At 41.9% G+C, this 20,843-nt stretch overlaps 2 protein-coding genes across 4 annotated transcripts in view; both read right to left on the bottom strand.

The window, feature by feature from the left end:
* The window catches only part of LOC117454154 (protocadherin alpha-C2-like), a 190,268-nt gene that overhangs the window by 108,836 nt on the left and 60,589 nt on the right, over window positions 1-20,843 (bottom strand). The gene's annotated exons all lie outside the window — the stretch shown is intronic.
* Window positions 64-20,843, bottom strand: part of LOC117453919 (protocadherin Fat 4-like) — a 30,542-nt gene continuing 9,762 nt past the window's right edge. Inside the window, 13 exon segments of the mRNA XM_034092956.2 lie at window positions 64-416; window positions 656-788; window positions 2,181-2,692; window positions 2,695-3,070; window positions 3,072-3,567; window positions 3,569-3,941; window positions 3,944-4,757; window positions 6,786-8,156; window positions 8,940-9,141; window positions 10,748-10,827; window positions 11,248-13,764; window positions 14,628-17,051; window positions 18,007-19,314. Coding sequence (XP_033948847.2) covers window positions 64-416; window positions 656-788; window positions 2,181-2,692; window positions 2,695-3,070; window positions 3,072-3,567; window positions 3,569-3,941; window positions 3,944-4,757; window positions 6,786-8,156; window positions 8,940-9,141; window positions 10,748-10,827; window positions 11,248-13,764; window positions 14,628-17,051; window positions 18,007-19,314 — 10,959 coding nt within the window.

A 20,843-nucleotide genomic window follows, 5' to 3' on the forward strand; every position in this document is an offset into this window, starting at 1 on the left:
TTGTCATTGTTGGGTAAAGTCTGAGTTCTGGTGAAAGTGTCTCCTCCGTTAATACTGATCAGCTCACCGTACTACCGGCGGAAACGGGCCGGGGAAAACCACTACGTCACTCTTCATTGTGTCTGAGCTGAAACACACGTCGTACTGCTGAGTAGATTTAGAGTAAGACCAGCTCCCGTCAGGGTGGGTGGTGATCATTGGGGCGCTGTACCTGCTGAAACTGCCGTCTGTCCTGTGGCATTTGACAGCTATTAAACTGATGAGGCTCAGCAGGAAGATCACTGACACCGACACAATGGAGATCAGCAGATACAGGTTCAAATCAGAGAAGCTCTCCTCCTGTATGGGCACATGTCTGAACTGGGTCTGGATGTCAGCTGTGCTTTCAACCACCACCACATCAATAGAGACAGTAGCTGACAGGGAGGGTTCTCCGTTATCAGAAAGCAACACCAGCAAGGGGTGAGTTTCAGGTCATTGTCACTCATTCTCCTCTTAGTCCTGATTCTCCGTACTGGTTCCGATCCGGAAGAGGTTGTTTCCTTTGGGCTAGAGAGGTGATACGAAAGCAGCGCATTGTATCCAGAGTCTGCGTCTACAGCCCTGATCTTTGCCACAAAGTATCCCGCCTCAGCAGAATAGGGGATGCTCTCACTGTTAACGGAGCCGTGCTCAGAATAGGGCGCGAGGACTGTTGGACTATTGTCATTTTCATCCAGAATTAAAACGTTCACCGTCACGTTGCTGCTGAGAGGAGGAACGCCAGAGTCTGTGGCCTGGACTTTAAACTGAAACGTGTTTAACTCCTCATAGTTAAAAGACTGCAGGCTGACTATATCTCCAGTCTCTGAGTTGATGTTCACCATCGAGAGAGGCAACGAGTTACTGTTACTTTGTGAAATGGAGTAGCTCACCTGACCATTTTGATTGTTGTCTGCATCAATGGCTGAAACGGTTTTTATAACTGCTCCTACCGGACTGTTTTCTTTCACATAGACATTGATTATGTTTTCTGTAAATAGAGGTTTATTATCATTCACATCTGACACGTGCACATTAATAACGCTCGTGCTGGAGAGAGGTGGGCGTCCCTCATCAGTAGCAGTGATGCTGATGTTGTATTGAGACGCACTCTCTCTGTCGAGAGGACCGTCCACCACCAACGAGTAGTAATTCTTGTAATTGGACTCTAATTTAAAAGGAACATTGTTGGACATTTTACAGTTCACTATCCCATTTTAAGATATTTCCAACAAATATTACGGCATTTCCACGACCAAACAAGACAACCGCTCTTTGTCGTCCGACCTCTCTTTTGTAACAAAGCCCAGAGATGGATCATCCGCTGAATCTGGGAGGAGCCGCGAGCCACGGAGAGACCGTCAAGATGTGACGGTCTACAGTGTCCCCCTGTGGACCGATTTTAAAACTACACCTCAAATCCAACATAAAACAAATATAAATGTGTGAATATTCTCAATGTTCGTCAAGAGATTGCAAAAAACAGAGACTCAAATATTAAACAACTACACTGATTACAGGACATGTATATTGTATGAATGAAGTATTTATTTATTTTTTCTAAAACGAACTGTTTTTAAAGATTAACTTAAGTTTTAAAGAAAATCCTATAGCACTGTCAATGAGATAATGGTTTAAGTCAATACAGAAATGCAATTGATTTAAAAAAGAAAACTGAATTGCCACTAAACTGCAAATATTACATGGACGGTTATATTGGGAGAAACACTTTGCCATATGACATAATGTTCAAGAGTTGTTGCAAAATATATTCGTAAATATATTTTTTAAAACTCTGCATTACAACAAGGACTTTTTTCTTTTTTTTCTGAGAATTCAAGGCAAGTTTAACTCCAACAACACATGTAGTTCAGCACCAAGGATAGCGACTAAACACACTGATTTCAAATCAACAACCAAACTTTTACAGCAATGTAAAAACTATCAACAAATTAATATCAATCTACAAACTGAATAGCCATCATTGCTGTCCTTGATAAACATTCCCTCTTAAATGAAAAAGAGAGTCTGTGTAAATGACATGACCGTTAGTACCCACACGTCTCTAAACTGACTTAAGTAAAACCACATCATATCGCAGCCATTTTCTCTATAAACAGAACACGTGTAGCAACGCTTTTATGTATTTCATTTCTCACCTGGTCATTGTTGGGTAAAGTCTGAGTTCTGGTGAAAGTGTCTCCTCCGTTAATACTGATCAGCTCACCGTCTACCGGCGGAAACGGGCCGGGGAAAACCACTACGTCACTCTTCATTGTGTCTGAGCTGAAACACACGTCGTACTGCTGAGTAGATTTAGAGTAAGACCAGCTCCCGTCAGGGTGGGTGGTGATCATTGGGGCGCTGTACCTGCTGAAGCTGCCGTCTGTCCTGTGGCATTTGACAGCTATTAAACTGATGAGGCTCAGCAGGAAGATCACTGACACCGACACAATGGAGATCAGCAGATACAGGTTCAAATCAGAGAAGCTCTCCTCCTGTATGGGCACATGTCTGAACTGGGTCTGGATGTCAGCTGTGCTTTCAACCACCACCACATCAATAGAGACAGTAGCTGACAGGGAGGGTTCTCCGTTATCAGAAAGCAACACCAGCAAGGGGTGAGTTTTCAGGTCATTGTCACTCATTCTCCTCTTAGTCCTGATTTCTCGCTACTGGTTCCGATCCGGAAGAGGTTGTTTCCTTTGGGCTCAGAGAGGTGATACGAAAGCAGCGCATTGTATCCAGAGTCTGCGTCTACAGCCCTGATCTTTGCCACAAAGTATCCCGCCTCAGCAGAATAGGGGATGCTCTCACTGTTAACGGAGCCGTGCTCACAATAGGGCGCGAGGACTGTTGGACTATTGTCATTTTCATCCAGAATTAAAACGTTCACAGTCACGTTGCTGCTGAGAGGAGGAACACCAGAGTCTGTGGCCTGCACTTTAAACTGAAACGTGTTTAACTCCTCATAGTTAAAAGACTGCAGGCTGACTATATCTCCAGTCTCTGAGTTGATGTTCACCATCGTAGAGAGAGGCAACGAGTTTACTGTTACTTTGTGAAATGGAGTAGCTCACCTGACCATTTTGATTGTTGTCTGCATCAATGGCTGAAACGGTTTTTATTACTGCTCCTACCGGACTGTTTTCTTTCACATAGACATTGATTATGTTTTCTGTAAATAGAGGTTTATTATCATTCACATCTGACACGTGCACATTAATAACGCTCGTGCTGGAGAGAGGTGGGCGTCCCTCATCAGTAGCAGTGATGCTGATGTTGTATTGAGACGCACTCTCTCTGTCGAGAGGACCGTCCACCACCAACGAATAGTAATTCTTGTAATTGGACTCTAATTTAAAAGGAACATTATTGGACATTTTACAGTTCACTATCCCATTCTTACCCCCGTCTTTATCAAACACTGAAACAAGTGCAATGGCGGTGCCTATGGCTGCATCCTCCTTCACGGTGTTTAACAGAGAAGTCACTGACATTTCAGGGGCATTGTCGTTGACGTCTAAAACCTCAATCAATAATTTGGTGTTTTGAGGTGAGAGGAGAAGAAGCTCCATCAATGGCTTGGACTCTAATCTCAAAAGCATTATTCTCTTCAAAGTCTATATTCTTTATATTTGTTACAGTCCCGGTTTTTTCATCAATGGCAAACAAATCACTTTGTTTTCCTCTGCCCACTTCACTGAATGAATATAACACGTGTCCGTTTGGGCCAGCATCTAAATCAGTAGCATTTAGGGTTATTATCGATGTTCCAATTTTAGTGTTCTCATACACACTGGCTTTGTACAGAGTTTGACTGAATACAGGAGGATTATCATTACTGTCCAACACATTCACTATTATAGTCATACTGCCTGATTTAGCAGGAGTTCCCCCATCTATAGCAGTCAGTATGAGTGGATTACAGAATGTTTTTCTCTGTCTAAAACTTTCTGAAGTAATAATTCGGGAGTGACACTATTTCCTTTATGAGTAGTGAGAGAGAAATGTTCATTCTGGCTAAGCTTGTAGCTATTTACCGTTTGTTTACCGACGTCTGCGTCGTGAGCTTGATGCAGAGGAAATGTCACCCCTACTGCAGTACTCTCTGTAATGTTAATTTGCTGTGACTTGCTTAGAAATGACGGTGAATTATCGTTTACATCTAAGATTATGATTTCAATCCGGTACAGTTTTAAAGGGTTATTAATGACTGCTTCTACACTGAGGGAACATTTGTTCTCGTCGCCGCAGAGCTCCTCTCTGTCTATTCTCTCGTTAACGTACAGGGCACCAGTCTTTAGATTTACCTCGAAGTATTTCCTCTTAGATCCTGCAACGATCTGAAACATGCGGGGCTCCAAATCCTGGACATTGATGTTCAGATCTTTAGCGATATTTCCCACAACAGTCCCCAGATTGACCTCCTCTGAGACGGAGTAAGACAGCTGCCCAGACACCGCTTCCCAGAAACACTCCAGCAGCACGACCAGGAGATATATCCAGCTCGTTCTGCTCGGCAAATTCATTATTCCATACATCGAGAAGGAGCATGTAGGCACATCTGAACAATAACGGCAACTATGAAAATAAGATCCAGGAAGATATTTCCAACAAATATTACGGCATTTCCACGACCAAACAAGACAACCGCTCTTTGTCGTCCGACCTCTCTTTGTAACAAAGCCCAGAGATGGATCATCCGCTGAATCTGGGAGGAGCCGCGAGCCACGGAGAGACCGTCAAGATGTGACGGTCTACAGTGTCCCCCTGTGGACCGATTTTAAAACTACACCTCAAATCCAACATAAAACAAATTGTAAATGTGTGAACATTCTCAATGTTTGTCAAGAGATTGCAAACAAATAGAGACTCAAATATTAAACTATAGCGTTTAACCACTGATAACTGACATGTATATTGTATGAATTAAGTGGTTTTTTTTTTTTTAAACGGCCTGTTTTTAACTATTATTTGAGTAAATCCTTATAGCACTGTCAATGGAATAATAGATTAGGTAAATACAGAAATGCAATTGCTTTTACAAAAAACCTGCATTTTAATTGACTGCAAATATTACATGAGCAGTTATATTTGGAGGAACAATTTGCCATATTACATTTTGATCAAAAATGGTTGCAAAAATATATTCGTAATTATAAAACGGACAAGTCAAATCAAGCAATCTGATTGGTTCTTAGCCGTGATATACTGAGCGTATACCACGGGTAGAATTGTAAATTACTTTTCACAACAAGTCAGTATCCCTCCGCGTCTGAGGAAAAACAGTGTACCGTTGGGCTGAACTGGAACAAGAAAGCAGCGGAGAAGTAACGGGGCAGAAACCCTCCTTTTTACGCAGCGGTCCAGACATGACATCAAACGCCTACACATATTCAGTGTGCAGTTCCTTTGGGATTAGGGCAGGGATATCTAGATACTGTCCAAGGTTTGACATAATGAATTGTGCTACTTTTAAAGCAAGCAACGATGTTTTCAAATCTGTAATCAAAGAGGTCCGCAAAAACACTATCGGCCAATCAGATTGCTTGATTTGACTTGTCAGTTTTATAAATATATTTACATTTCTTCCATTACGAAACAAACTTACAAAGCATAAGATGGAAACATTTAACATTAACTTCGACCTCCGGGGAGGTCTTACTATGGAAGAGTGGATTGAGCAGTGCCTATCTCCAGAAGAAAAAAAAGCACATAAACGACGACATGCAGAGCTACGTGAAGAGCAGGTAGACCAACTGGAAAAGTACCACCATTCAAAAGCTTTCTGATGCGGGTCTTGAAACAAAGCAGAGAAATGATGACCGTTAGTGGCCACAGGTGCGAAAGCTCTCCAGAGCTACTGGAAGCCGAATCTCGGGGACCGGAGAAAGTGGAGCAATATTCTCGCCACGCCAAGCAACAGCCTAGAACAACCTCAACCTATACAAGTAACCACGTAAGCCATTATACTGAGTGATGCTGGACAGGTTTTCAGTGACTGCACAATAAACGGCAACATACAAATGAATGTAAATAAATAGCCAAATAATGGATCAACGCTCTCTGTCTAATATGTTCGCTAGCTGTTAGTGTTGTTGCATAGCAACCACCTCGCACTATGTTTCGTGCAGAAGGCAACGGAGGGACTATTTATTTTGAACATTATTATTTACTAATAAAAACTATTTAAATTAGAGTGTGTATTTTTCTTTCATATTGTCACACTTGGTAATCGTTTTATAAAAGCAATAGCTCACTTCAGGCCGTGATATATGCTCACACAGCTAAGGGGGTTGTCGACCCTCCGCTTCGCGACGGGCAAAACCACGCCCCTTAGCTGTGATATAATGAGCATATACCACGGCATGTCGTAAGAGCTAAAATATATATTTTTTAAAACTCTGCATTACAACAAGGAGATTTTGCATTATTTTCTTAGAATTGAACGAAAGTTCAACTGCAACAACACCTGTAGAGCACCACGGATAGCGACTAAAACACTGATTGCAAATAAACAACCAAACTTTACAGCAATTTAAAAACTATCAACAAATGAATATCAAGCTACAAACTGAATAACCATCATTGCTGTTCTTGATAAACAGTCCCTCTTAACTGAAAAGGAGAGTCCGTATAAATGCCGCCCATAACCGTTAGCAAACACGTCTCTAAAATTACTTAAAAACACGTCATATCGCAGCAAATTTCTCTTCAAAAAGAACACGTACAGCAACGATTTAATGTATTTCATTGCCTACCTGGTCATTGTTGGGTAAAGTCTGAGTTCTGGTGAAAGTGTCTCCTCCGTTAATACTGATCAGTTCACCATCTACCGGCGGAAACGGGCCGGGGAAAACCACTACGTCACTCTTCATTGTGTCTGAGCTGAAACACACGTCGTACTGCTGAGTAGATTTAGAGTAAGACCAGCTCCCGTCAGGGTGGGTGGTGATCATTGGGGCGCTGTACCTGCTGAAACTGCCGTCTGTCCTGTGGCATTTGACAGCTATTAAACTGATGAGGCTCAGCAGGAAGATCACTGACACCGACACAATGGAGATCAGCAGATACAGGTTCAAATCAGAGAAGCTCTCCTCCTGTATGGGCACATGTCTGAACTGGGTCTGGATGTCAGCTGTGCTTTCAACCACCACCACATCAATAGAGACAGTAGCTGACAGGGAGGGTTCTCCGTTATCAGAAAGCAACACCAGCAAGGGGTGAGTTTTCAGGTCATTGTCACTCATTCTCCTCTTAGTCCTGATTTCTCCGCTACTGGTTCCGATCCGGAAGAGGTTGTTTCCTTTGGGCTCAGAGAGGTGATACGAAAGCAGCGCATTGTATCCAGAGTCTGCGTCTACAGCCCTGATCTTTGCCACAAAGTATCCCGCCTCAGCAGAATAGGGGATGCTCTCACTGTTAACGGAGCCGTGCTCAGAATAGGGCGCGAGGACTGTTGGACTATTGTCATTTTCATCCAGAATTAAAACGTTCACCGTCACGTTGCTGCTGAGAGGAGGAACGCCAGAGTCTGTGGCCTGGACTTTAAACTGAAACGTGTTTAACTCCTCATAGTTAAAAGACTGCAGGCTGACTATATCTCCAGTCTCTGAGTTGATGTTCACCATCGTAGAGAGAGGCAACGAGTTACTGTTACTTTGTGAAATGGAGTAGCTCACCTGACCATTTTGATTGTTGTCTGCATCAATAGCTGAAACGGTTTTTATTACTGCTCCTACCGGACTGTTTTCTTTCACATAGACATTGATTATGTTTTGTGTAAATCGAGGTTTATTATCATTCACATCTGACACGTGCACATTAATAACGCTCGTGCTGGAGAGAGGTGGGCGGCCCTCATCAGTAGCAGTGATGCTGATGTTGTATTGAGACGCACTCTCTCTGTCGAGAGGACCGTCCACCACCAACGAGTAGTAATTCTTGTAATTGGACTCTAATTTAAAAGGAACATTGTTGGACATTTTACAGTTCACTATCCCATTTTTACCTCCGTCTTTATCAAATACTGAAACAAGTGCAATGGCGGTGCCTATGGCTGCATCCTCCTTCACTGTGTTTAACAGAGAAGTCACTGACATTTCAGGGGCATTGTCGTTGACGTCTAAAACCTCAATCAATAATTTTACATGTGATGTCATCGGTGAGGAAGCTCCGTCACTTGCTTGTACTCTAATTTCAAAAGCATTGTTTTCTTCAAAGTCTATATTCTTCTTATTTGTTACAGTCCCTGTTGTTTGGTCTATAGCAAAGAGATCACTTTGTTTCCCCTGGTCTATTTCTATAAGTGAATATGATATTTTCCCGTTTTGTCCTGCATCTAAATCAGTAGCATTTAGGGTTATAATCGATGTACCAATATTTGAGTTCTCATACACACTGGCTTTGTACAGAGTTTGACTGAATACAGGAGGATTATCATTACTGTCCAACACATTCACTATTATAGTCATACTGCCTGATTTAGCAGGAGTTCCTCCATCAATAGCAGTCAGTATGAGTCGGATTACAGACTGTTTTTCTCTGTCTAAAACTTTCTGAAGCAGTAATTCGACTGATATACTATTTCCTTTGTGTGTCGCAAGAGAGAAGTGTTCATTTTGGCTAAGCTTGTAGCTGTTAATAGTATTTTTACCCACGTCTGCATCGTGAGCCCGTTTTAGCAGAAATTTCACCCCCGCTGCAGTACTCTCTGTAATGTTAATTTGCTGTGACTTGCTTAGAAATGACGGGGAATTATCATTCACATCTAAGATTATGATTTCAATCCGGTACAGTTTTAAAGGGTTATTAATGACTGCTTCTACACTGAGGGAACATTTGTTCTCGTCGCCGCAGAGCTCCTCTCTGTCTATTCTCTCGTTAACGTACAGGGCACCAGTCTTTAGATTTACCTCGAAGTATTTCCTCTTAGATCCTGCAACGATCTGAAACATGCGGGGCTCCAAATCCTGGACATTGATGTTCAGATCTTTAGCGATATTTCCCACAACAGTCCCCAGATTGACCTCCTCTGAGACGGAGTAAGACAGCTGCCCAGACACCGCTTCCCAGAAACACTCCAGCAGCACGACCAGGAGATATATCCAGCTCGTTCTGCTCGGCAAATTCATTATTCCATACATCGAGAAGGAGCATGTAGGCAATCTGAACAATAACGGCAACTATGAAAAAAAGATCCAGGAAGATATTTCCAACAAATATTACGGCATTTCCACGACCAAACAAGACAACCGCTCTTTGTCGTCCGACCTCTCTTTGTAACAAAGCCCAGAGATGGATCATCCGCTGAATCTGGGAGGAGCCGCGAGCCACGGAAAGACCGTCAAGATGTGACGGTCTACAGTGTCCCCCTGTGGACCGATTTTAAAACTACACCTCAAATCCAACATAAAACAAATTGTAAATGTGTGAATATTCTCTTTGTTTGTCAAGAGATTGCAAAAAAATAGAGACTCAAATATTAAACTACAGCGTTTACCCACTGATAACTGACATGTATATTGTATGAATTAAGTGGTTTTTTTTTAAACGGCCTGTTTTTAAATATTATTTGAAGTTTTGAATAAATCCTTATAGCACTGTCAATGGAATAACGGATTAGGTAAATACAGAAATTAAATTGCTTTTACAAAAAAACCTGAATTTTAATTGACTGCAAATATTACATGAACAGTTATATTTGGAGGAACAATTTGCCATATTACATTTTGATCAAAAATGGTTTCAAAAATATATTCGTAATTATAAAACGGACAAGTCAAATCAAGCAATCTGATTGGTTCTTAGCCGTGATATACTGAGCGTATACCACGGGTAGAATTGTAAGTTACTTTTCACAACAAGTCAGTATCCCTCCGTTGGGCTGAACTGGAACAAGAAAGCAGCGGAGAAGTAACGGGGCAGAAACCCTACTTTTTACGCAGCGGTCCAGACATGACATCAAACGCCAACACATATTCAGTGTGCAGTTCCTTTGGCATTAGGGCAGGGATATCTAGATACTGTCCAAGGTTTGACATAATGAATTGTGCTACTTTTAAAGCAAGCAACGATGTTTTCAAATCTGTAATCAAAGAGGTCCGCAAAAACACTATCGGCCAATCAGATTGCTTGATTTGACTTGTCAGTTTTATATATTTACATTTCTTCCATTACGAAACAAACTTACAAAGCATAAGATGGAAAAATGTAAGATTAACTTCGACCTCCGGGGAGGTCTTACTATGGAGGAGTGGATTGAGGAGTGCCTATCTCCATGGGAAAAAAGCACCTAAACGACGACATGCAGAGCTACGTGAAGAGCAGAGCTACTGGAAGCCGAATCTCGGGGACCGGAGAAAGTGGAGCAATATTCTCACCACGCCAAGCAACAGCCTAGAACAACCTCAACCTATACAAGTAACCACGTAAGTCATTATACTGAGTGATGCTGGACAGGTTTTCAGTGACTGCACAATAAACGGCAACATACAAATGAATGTAAATAAATAGCCAAATAATGGATCAACGCTCTCTGTCTAAAATGTTCGCTAGCTGTTAGTGTTGTTGCATAGCAACCACCTATGTTTCGTGCAGAAGGCAACGGAGGGACTATTTATTTTGAACATTATTATTTACTAATAAAAACTATTTAAATTAGAGTGTATTTTTCTTTCATATTGTCACACTTGGTAACCGTTTTATAAAAGCAATAGCTCACTTCAGGCCGTGATATATGCTCACACAGCTAAGGGGGTTGTCGACTCTCCGCTTCGCGAAGGGCAAAACCACGCCCCTTAGCTGTGATATAATGAGCATATACCACGGCATGTCGTAAGAGCTTAAATATATTTAAAAAAAACTCTGCATTACAACAAGGAGATTTTGCATTATTTTCTTAGAATTGAACGAAAGTTCAACTGCAACAACACCTGTTGAGCACCACGGATAGCGACTAAAACACGTATTGCAAATAAACAACCAAACTTTACAGCAATGTACAAACTATCAACAAATGAATATCAAGCTACAAACTGAATAACCATCATTGCTGTTCTTGATAAACATTCCCTCTTAAATGAAAAGGAGAGTCCGTATAAATGCCGCCCATAATCGTTAGCAAACACGTCTCTAAAATTACTTAAAAACACGTCATATCGCAGCAATTTTCTCTTCAAAAAGAACACGTACAGCAACGATTTAATGTATTTCATTTCTTACCTTGTCATTGTTGGGTAAAGTCTGAGTTCTGGTGAAAGTGTCTCCTCCGTTAATACTGATCAGCTCACCGTCTACCGGCGGAAACGGGCCGGGGAAAACCACTACGTCACTCTTCATTGTGTCTGAGCTGAAACACACGTCGTACTGCTGAGTAGATTTAGAGTAAGACCAGCTCCCGTCAGGGTGGGTGGTGATCATTGGGGCGCTGTACCTGCTGAAACTGCCGTCTGTCCTGTGGCATTTGACAGCTATTAAACTGATGAGGCTCAGCAGGAAGATCACTGACACCGACACAATGGAGATCAGCAGATACAGGTTCAAATCAGAGAAGCTCTCCTCCTGTATGGGCACATGTCTGAACTGGGTCTGGATGTCAGCTGTGCTTTCAACCACCACCACATCAATAGAGACAGTAGCTGACAGGGAGGGTTCTCCGTTATCAGAAAGCAACACCAGCAAGGGGTGAGTTTTCAGGTCATTGTCACTCATTCTCCTCTTAGTCCTGATTTCTCCGCTACTGGTTCCGATCCGGAAGAGGTTGTTTCCTTTGGGCTCAGAGAGGTGATACGAAAGCAGCGCATTGTATCCAGAGTCTGCGTCTACAGCCCTGATCTTTGCCACAAAGTATCCCGCCTCAGCAGAATAGGGGATGCTCTCACTGTTAACGGAGCCGTGCTCAGAATAGGGCGCGAGGACTGTTGGACTATTGTCATTTTCATCCAGAATTAAAACGTTCACCGTCACGTTGCTGCTGAGAGGAGGAACGCCAGAGTCTGTGGCCTGGACTTTAAACTGAAACGTGTTTAACTCCTCATAGTTAAAAGACTGCAGGCTGACTATATCTCCAGTCTCTGAGTTGATGTTCACCATCGTAGAGAGAGGCAACGAGTTACTGTTACTTTGTGAAATGGAGTAGCTCACCTGACCATTTTGATTGTTGTCTGCATCAATGGCTGAAACGGTTTTTATAACTGCTCCTACCGGACTGTTTTCTTTCACATAGACATTGATTATGTTTTCTGTAAATAGAGGTTTATTATCATTCACATCTGACACGTGCACATTAATAACGCTCGTGCTGGAGAGAGGTGGGCGTCCCTCATCAGTAGCAGTGATGCTGATGTTGTATTGAGACGCACTCTCTCTGTCGAGAGGACCGTCCACCACCAACGAGTAGTAATTCTTGTAATTGGACTCTAATTTAAAAGGAACATTGTTGGACATTTTACAGTTCACTATCCCATTTTTACCTCCGTCTTTATCAAACACTGAAACAAGTGCAATGGCGGTGCCTATGGCTGCATCCTCCTTCACGGTGTTTAACAGAGAAGTCACTGACATTTCAGGGGCATTGTCGTTGACGTCTAAAACCTCAATCAATAATTTTACATGTGAGGTCATCGGTGAGGAAGCTCCGTCACTTGCTTGTACTCTAATTTCAAAAGCATTGTTTTCTTCAAAGTCTATATTCTTCTTATTTGTTACAGTCCCTGTTGTTTGGTCTATAGCAAAGAGATCACTTTGTTTCCCCTGGTCTATTTCTATAAGTGAATATGATATTTTCCCGTTTTGTCCTGCATCTAAATCAGTAGCATTTAGGGTTATAATCGATGTATCAATATTTGAGTTCTCATACACACTGGCTTTGTACAGAGTTTGACTGAATACAGGAATATTATCGTTAATGTCCAACACATTCACTATTATAGTCATCCTGCCTGATTTAGCAGGAGTTCCTCCATCTATAGCAGTCAGTATGAGTTGGATTACAGACTGTTTTTCTCTGTCTAAAACTTTCTGAAGCAGTAATTCGACTGATATACTATTTCCTTTGTGTGTCGCAAGAGAGAAGTGTTCATTTTGGCTAAGCTTATAGCTGTTAATAGTATTTTTACCCACGTCTGCATCGTGAGCCCGTTTTAGCAGAAATTTCACCCCCGCTGCAGCAATCTCTGTAATGTTAATTTGCTGGGAGGAGCTTAGAAATGACGGGGAATTATCATTCACATCTAATATTATGATTTCAATCCGGTACAGTTTTAAAGGGTTATTAATGACTGCTTCTACACTGAGGGAACATTTGTTCTCGTCGCCGCAGAGCTCCTCTCTGTCTATTCTCTCGTTAACGTACAGGGCACCAGTCTTTAGATTTACCTCGAAGTATTTCCTCTTAGATCCTGCAACGATCTGAAACATGCGGGGCTCCAAATCCTGGACATTGATGTTCAGATCTTTAGCGATATTTCCCACAACAGTCCCCAGATTGACCTCCTCTGAGACGGAGTAAGACAGCTGCCCAGACACCGCTTCCCAGAAACACTCCAGCAGCACGACCAGGAGATATATCCAGCTCGTTCTGCTCGGCAAATTCATTATTCCATACATCGAGAAGGAGCATGTAGGCAAATCTGAACAATACGTGTCAACAAGAAAATAAGATCTAGGAAGATATTTCCAACAAATATTACGGCATTTCCACGACCAAACAAGACAACCGCTCTTTGTCGTCCGACCTCTCTTTGTAACAAAGCCCAGAGATGGATCATCCGCTGAATCTGGGAGGAGCCGCGAGCCACGTAGAGACCGTCAAGATGTGACGGTCTACAGTGTCCCCCTGTGGACCGATTTTAAAACTACACCTCAAATCCAACATAAAACAAATTGTACATCTGTGAATATTCTCAATGTTCGTCAAGAGATTGCAAACAAATAGAGACTAAAATATTAAACTACAGCGTTTACCCACTGATAACTGACATGTTGTATGAATGAAGTGTTTTGTTTTTTTAAACGGCCTGTTTTTAAATATTAATTGAAGTTTTAAGTAAATCCTTATAGCAGTGTCAATTCGATAATGGTTTAAGTCAATACAGAAATGCAACATTTTTTGTTTTAAACTGAATTTTAATTGACTGCAAATGTTACATGAACAGTTATATTTGGAGGAACAATTTGCCATATTACATTTTGATCAAAAATGGTTGCAACAATATATTCGTAAATATATTTTAAAAAACTCTGCATTACAACAAGGACATTTTGCATTATTTTCTTAGAATTGAACGAAAGTTCAACTGCAACAACACCTGTATAGTTGAGCACCACGGATAGCGACTAAAGCACTGATTGCAAATAAACAACCACACTTTACAGCAATGTAAAAACTAGCAACAAATGAATATCAAGCTACAAACTGAATAACCATCATTGCTGTTCTTGATAAACATTCCCTCTTAAATGAAAAGGAGAGTCCGTATAAATGCCGCCCATAACCGTTAGCAAACACGTCTCTAAAATGACTTAAAAACACGTGATCTTGTAGCCATTTTCTCTATTAACAGAACACGTACAGCAACGATTTTATGTATTTCATTTCTTACCTGGTCACTGTTGGGTAAAGTCTGAGTTCTGGTGAAAGTGTCTCCTCCGTTAATACTGATCAGCTCACCGTCTACCGGCGGAAACGGGCCGGGGAAAACCACTACGTCACTCTTCATTGTGTCTGAGCTGAAACACACGTCGTACTGCTGAGTAGATTTAGAGTAAGACCAGCTCCCGTCAGGGTGGGTGGTGATCATTGGGGCGCTGTACCTGCTGAAGCTGCCGTCTGTCCTGTGGCATTTGACAGCTATTAAACTGATGAGGCTCAGCAGAAAGATCACTGACACCGACACAATGGAGATCAGCAGATACAGGTTCAAATCAGAGAAGCTCTCCTCCTGTATGGGCACATGTCTGAACTGGGTCTGGATGTCAGCTGTGCTTTCAACCACCACCACATCAATAGAGACAGTAGCTGACAGGGAGGGTTCTCCGTTATCAGAAAGCAACACCAGCAAGGGGTGAGTTTTCAGGTCATTGTCACTCATTCTCCTCTTAGTCCTGATTTCTCCGCTACTGGTTCCGATCCGGAAGAGGTTGTTTCCTTTGGGCTCAGAGAGGTGATACGAAAGCAGCGCATTGTATCCAGAGTCTGCGTCTACAGCCCTGATCTTTGCCACAAAGTATCCCGCCTCAGCAGAATAGGGGATGCTCTCACTGTTAACGGAGCCGTGCTCAGAATAGGGCGCGAGGACTGTTGGACTATTGTCATTTTCATCCAGAATTAAAACGTTCACCGTCACGTTGCTGCTGAGAGGAGGAACGCCAGAGTCTGTGGCCTGCACTTTAAACTGAAACGTGTTTAACTCCTCATAGTTAAAAGACTGCAGGCTGACTATATCTCCAGTCTCTGAGTTGATGTTCACCATCGTAGAGAGAGGCAACGAGTTACTGTTACTTTGTGAAATGGAGTAGCTCACCTGACCATTTTGATTGTTGTCTGCATCAATAGCTGAAACGGTTTTTATTACTGCTCCTACCGGACTGTTTTCTTTCACATAGACATTGATTATGTTTTCTGTAAATAGAGGTTTATTATCATTCACATCTGACACGTGCACATTAATAAAGCTCGTGCTGGAGAGAGGTGGGCGTCCCTCATCAGTAGCAGTGATGCTGATGTTGTATTGAGACGCACTCTCTCTGTCGAGAGGACCGTCCACCACCAACGAATAGTAATTCTTGTAATTGGACTCTAATTTAAAAGGAACATTGTTGGACATTTTACAGTTCACTATCCCATTTTTACCTCCATCTTTATCAAATACTGAAACAAGTGCAATGGCGGTGCCTATGGCTGCATCCTCCTTCACGGTGTTTAACAGAGAAGTCACTGACATTTCAGGGGCATTGTCGTTGACGTCTAAAACCTCAATCAATAATTTTGCATGTGAGGTCATCGGAGAGGAAGCTCCGTCACTTGCTTGTACTCTAATCTCAAAAGCATTGTTTTCTTCAAAGTCTATATTCTTTTTATTTGTTACAGTCCCGGTTTTTTCATCAATATCAAACATTTCAGTTTTGGTCAAACGGTCTATTTTACTGAATGAGTACACAATTTTTCCATTTTGGCCTGCATCTAAGTCAGTAGCATTCAGTGTTATTATCGATGTTCCAATCTTGGCGTTCTCATACACACTGGCTTTGTAAAGAGTTTGACTGAATACAGGAGCGTTATCATTAATGTCCAAAATATTCACTATAATGACCATTGTGCCAGATTTAGCAGGAGTTCCCCCATCAATAGCAGTCAGTGTGAGTCGAATCACGGATTGTTTTTCACTGTCTAAAACTTTCTGAAGCAATAATTCAACAGATATACTATCTCCTTTGTGAGTAGCGAGAGAGAAATGTTCATTTTGGCTAAGCTTGTAGCTGTTAACAGTATTCTTACCAACATCTGCATCGTGAGCCTTTTGCAATGGGAATTTAGCCGCCGCTGCTGTAATCTCTGTTATGTTAATTTCCTGGGAGGAGCTGGGAAATGACGGTGAATTATCATTCATGTCTAAGATTATGATTTCAATCCGGTACAGTTTTAAAGGGTTATTAATGACTGCTTCTACACTGAGGGAACATTTGTTCTCGTCGCCGCAGAGCTCCTCTCTGTCTATTCTCTCGTTAACGTACAGGGCACCAGTCTTTAGATTTACCTCGAAGTATTTCCTCTTAGATCCTGCAACGATCTGAAACATGCGGGGCTCCAAATCCTGGACATTGATGTTCAGATCTTTAGCGATATTTCCCACAACAGTCCCCAGATTGACCTCCTCTGAGACGGAGTAAGACAGCTGCCCAGACACCGCTTCCCAGAAACACTCCAGCAGCACGACCAGGAGATATATCCAGCTCGTTCTGCTCGGCAAATTCATTATTCCATACATCGAGAAGGAGCATGTAGGCAATCTGAACAATAACGGCAACTATGAAAAAAAGATCCAGGAAGATATTTCCAACAAATATTACGGCATTTCCACGACCAAACAAGACAACCGCTCTTTGTCGTCCGACCTCTCTTTGTAACAAAGCCCAGAGATGGATCATCCGCTGAATCTGGGAGGAGCCGCGAGCCACGTAGAGACCGTCAAGATGTGACGGTCTACAGTGTCCCCCTGTGGACCGATTTTAAAACTACACCTCAAATCCAACATAAAACAAATTGTACATCTGTGAATATTCTCAATGTTCGTCAAGAGATTGCAAACAAATAGAGACTCAAATATTAAACTACAGCGTTTACCCACTGATAACTGACATGTTGTATGAATGAAGTGTTTTGTTTTTTTAAACGGCCTGTTTTTAAATATTAATTGAAGTTTTAAGTAAATCCTTATAGCACTGTCAATTCGATAATGGTTTAAGTCAATACAGAAATGCAACATATTTTTTGTTTTAAACTGAATTTTAATTGACTGCAAATATTACATGAACAGTTATATTTGGAGGAACAATTTGCCATATTATATTTTGATCAAAAACGGTTGCAACAATATATTCGTAAATATATTTAAAAAAAAAACTCTGCATTACAACAAGGACATTTTGCATTATTTTCTTAGAATTGAACGAAAGTTCAACTGCAACAACACCTGTTGAGCACCACGGATAGCGACTAAAGCACTGATTGCAAATAAACAACCACACTTTACAGCAATGTAAAAACTAGCAACAAATTAATATCAAGCTACAAACTGAATAACCATCATTGCTGTTCTTGATAAACATTCCCTCTTAAATGAAAAGGAGAGTCCGTATAAATGCCGCCCATAACCGTTAGCAAACACGTCTCTAACATGACTTAAAAACACGTGATCTTGTAGCCATTTTCTCTATTAACAGAACACGTACAGCAACGATTTTATGTATTTCATTTCTTACCTGGTCACTGTTGGGTAAAGTCTGAGTTCTGGTGAAAGTGTCTCCTCCGTTAATACTGATCAGCTCACCGTCTACCGGCGGAAACGGGCCGGGGAAAACCACTACGTCACTCTTCATTGTGTCTGAGCTGAAACACACGTCGTACTGCTGAGTAGATTTAGAGTAAGACCAGCTCCCGTCAGGGTGGGTGGTGATCATTGGGGCGCTGTACCTGCTGAAACTGCCGTCTGTCCTGTGGCATTTGACAGCTATTAAACTGATGAGGCTCAGCAGGAAGATCACTGACACCGACACAATGGAGATCAGCAGATACAGGTTCAAATCAGAGAAGCTCTCCTCCTGTATGGGCACATGTCTGAACTGGGTCTGGATGTCAGCTGTGCTTTCAACCACCACCACATCAATAGAGACAGTAGCTGACAGGGAGGGTTCTCCGTTATCAGAAAGCAACACCAGCAAGGGGTGAGTTTTCAGGTCATTGTCACTCATTCTCCTCTTAGTCCTGATTTCTCCGCTACTGGTTCCGACCCGGAAGAGGTTGTTTCCTTTGGGCTCAGAGAGGTGATACGAAAGCAGCGCATTGTATCCAGAGTCTGCGTCTACAGCCCTGATCTTTGCCACAAAGTATCCCGCCTCAGCAGAATAGGGGATGCTCTCACTGTTAACGGAGCCGTGCTCAGAATAGGGCGCGAGGACTGTTGGACTATTGTCATTTTCATCCAGAATTAAAACGTTCACCGTCACGTTGCTGCTGAGAGGAGGAACACCAGAGTCTGTGGCCTGCACTTTAAACTGGAACGTGTTTAACTCCTCGTAGTTAAAAGACTGCAGGCTGACTATATCTCCAGTCTCTGAGTTGATGTTCACCATCGTAGAGAGAGGCAACGAGTTACTGTTACTTTGTGAAATGGAGTAGCTCACCTGACCATTTTGATTGTTGTCTGCATCAATGGCTGAAACGGTTTTTATTACTGCTCCTACCGGACTGTTTTCTTTCACATAGACATTGATTATGTTTTCTGTAAATAGAGGTTTATTATCATTCACATCTGACACGTGCACATTAATAACGCTCGTGCTGGAGAGAGGTGAGCGTCCCTCATCAGTAGCAGTGATGCTGATGTTGTATTGAGATGCACTCTCTCTGTCGAGAGGGCCGTCCACCACCAACGAGTAGTAATTCTTGTAATTGGACTCTAATTTAAAAGGAACATTGTTGGACATTTTACAGTTCACTATCCCATTTTTACCTCCGTCTTTATCAAATACTGAAACAAGTGCAATGGCGGTGCCTATGGCTGCATCCTCCTTCACGGTGTTTAACAGAGAAGTCACTGACATTTCAGGGGCATTGTCGTTGACGTCTAAAACCTCAATCAATAATTTTGCATGTGAGGTCATCGGAGAGGAAGCTCCGTCACTTGCTTGTACTCTAATCTCAAAAGCATTGTTTTCTTCAAAGTCTATATTCTTCTTATTTGTTACAGTCCCGGTTTTTTCATCAATTCTAAACAAATCACTTTGTTTTCCTCTGCCTGCTTTACTAAATGAATATAACACCTCTCCATTTTGACCTGCATCTAAATCAGTAGCATTCAGGGTTATTATCGATGTGCCTACCTTTGAATTCTCATACACACTGGCTTTGTACAGAGTTTGACTGAATACAGGAGGATTATCATTATTGTCCAACACATTCACTATTATAGTCATACTGCCTGATTTAGCAGGAGTTCCCCCATCTATAGCAGTCAGTATGAGTCGGATTAAAGACTGTTTTTCTCTGTCTAAAACTTTCTGAAGTAATAATTCGGGAGTGACACTATTTCCTTTATGTGTAGCGAGAGAGAAATGTTCATTCTGGCTAAGCTTGTAGCTGTTTACAGTATGTCTACCAACGTCTGCATCGTCAGCTGGATGAAATGGAAAGGTTGCCCCTACCGCAGTATTCTCTGTAATGTTAATTTCCTGGGAGGAGCTTAGAAATGACGGGGAATTATCATTCACATCTAAGATTATGATTTCAATCCGGTACAGTTTTAAAGGGTTATTAATCACTGCTTCTACACTGAGGGAACATTTGTTCTCGTCGCCGCAGAGCTCCTCTCTGTCTATTCTCTCGTTAACGTACAGGGCACCAGTCTTTAGATTTACCTCGAAGTATTTCCTCTTAGATCCTGCAACGATCTGAAACATGCGGGGCTCCAAATCCTGGACATTGATGTTCAGATCTTTTGCGATATTTCCCACAACAGTCCCCAGATTGACCTCCTCTGAGACGGAGTAAGACAGCTGCCCAGACACCGCTTCCCAGAAACACTCCAGCAGCACGACCAGGAGATATATCCAGCTCGTTCTGCTCGGCAAATTCATTATTCCATACATCGAGAAGGAGCATGTAGGCAATCTGAACAATAACGGCAACTATGAAAAAAAGATCCAGGAAGATATTTCCAACAAATATTACGGCATTTCCACGACCAAACAAGACAACCGCTCTTTGTCGTCCGACCTCTCTTTGTAACAAAGCCCAGAGATGGATCATCCGCTGAATCTGGGAGGAGCCGCGAGCCACGGAGAGACCGTCAAGATGTGACGGTCTACAGTGTCCCCCTGTGGACGAGTTTTAAAACTACACCTCAAATCAAACATAAAACAAATTGTAAATGTGTGAACATTCTCAATGTTTGTCAAGAGATTGCAAACAAATAGAGACTCAAATATTAAACTACAGCGTTTACCCACTGATAACTGACATGTTGTATGAATGAAGTGTTTTTTTTTTTTAAACGGCCTGTTTTTCAATATTAATTGAAGTTTTAAGTAAATCCTTATAG

This window comes from Pseudochaenichthys georgianus, chromosome 10, assembly GCF_902827115.2.
Source record: "Pseudochaenichthys georgianus chromosome 10, fPseGeo1.2, whole genome shotgun sequence".
In the NCBI taxonomy this organism is placed as follows: Eukaryota; Metazoa; Chordata; class Actinopteri; order Perciformes; family Channichthyidae; genus Pseudochaenichthys; species Pseudochaenichthys georgianus.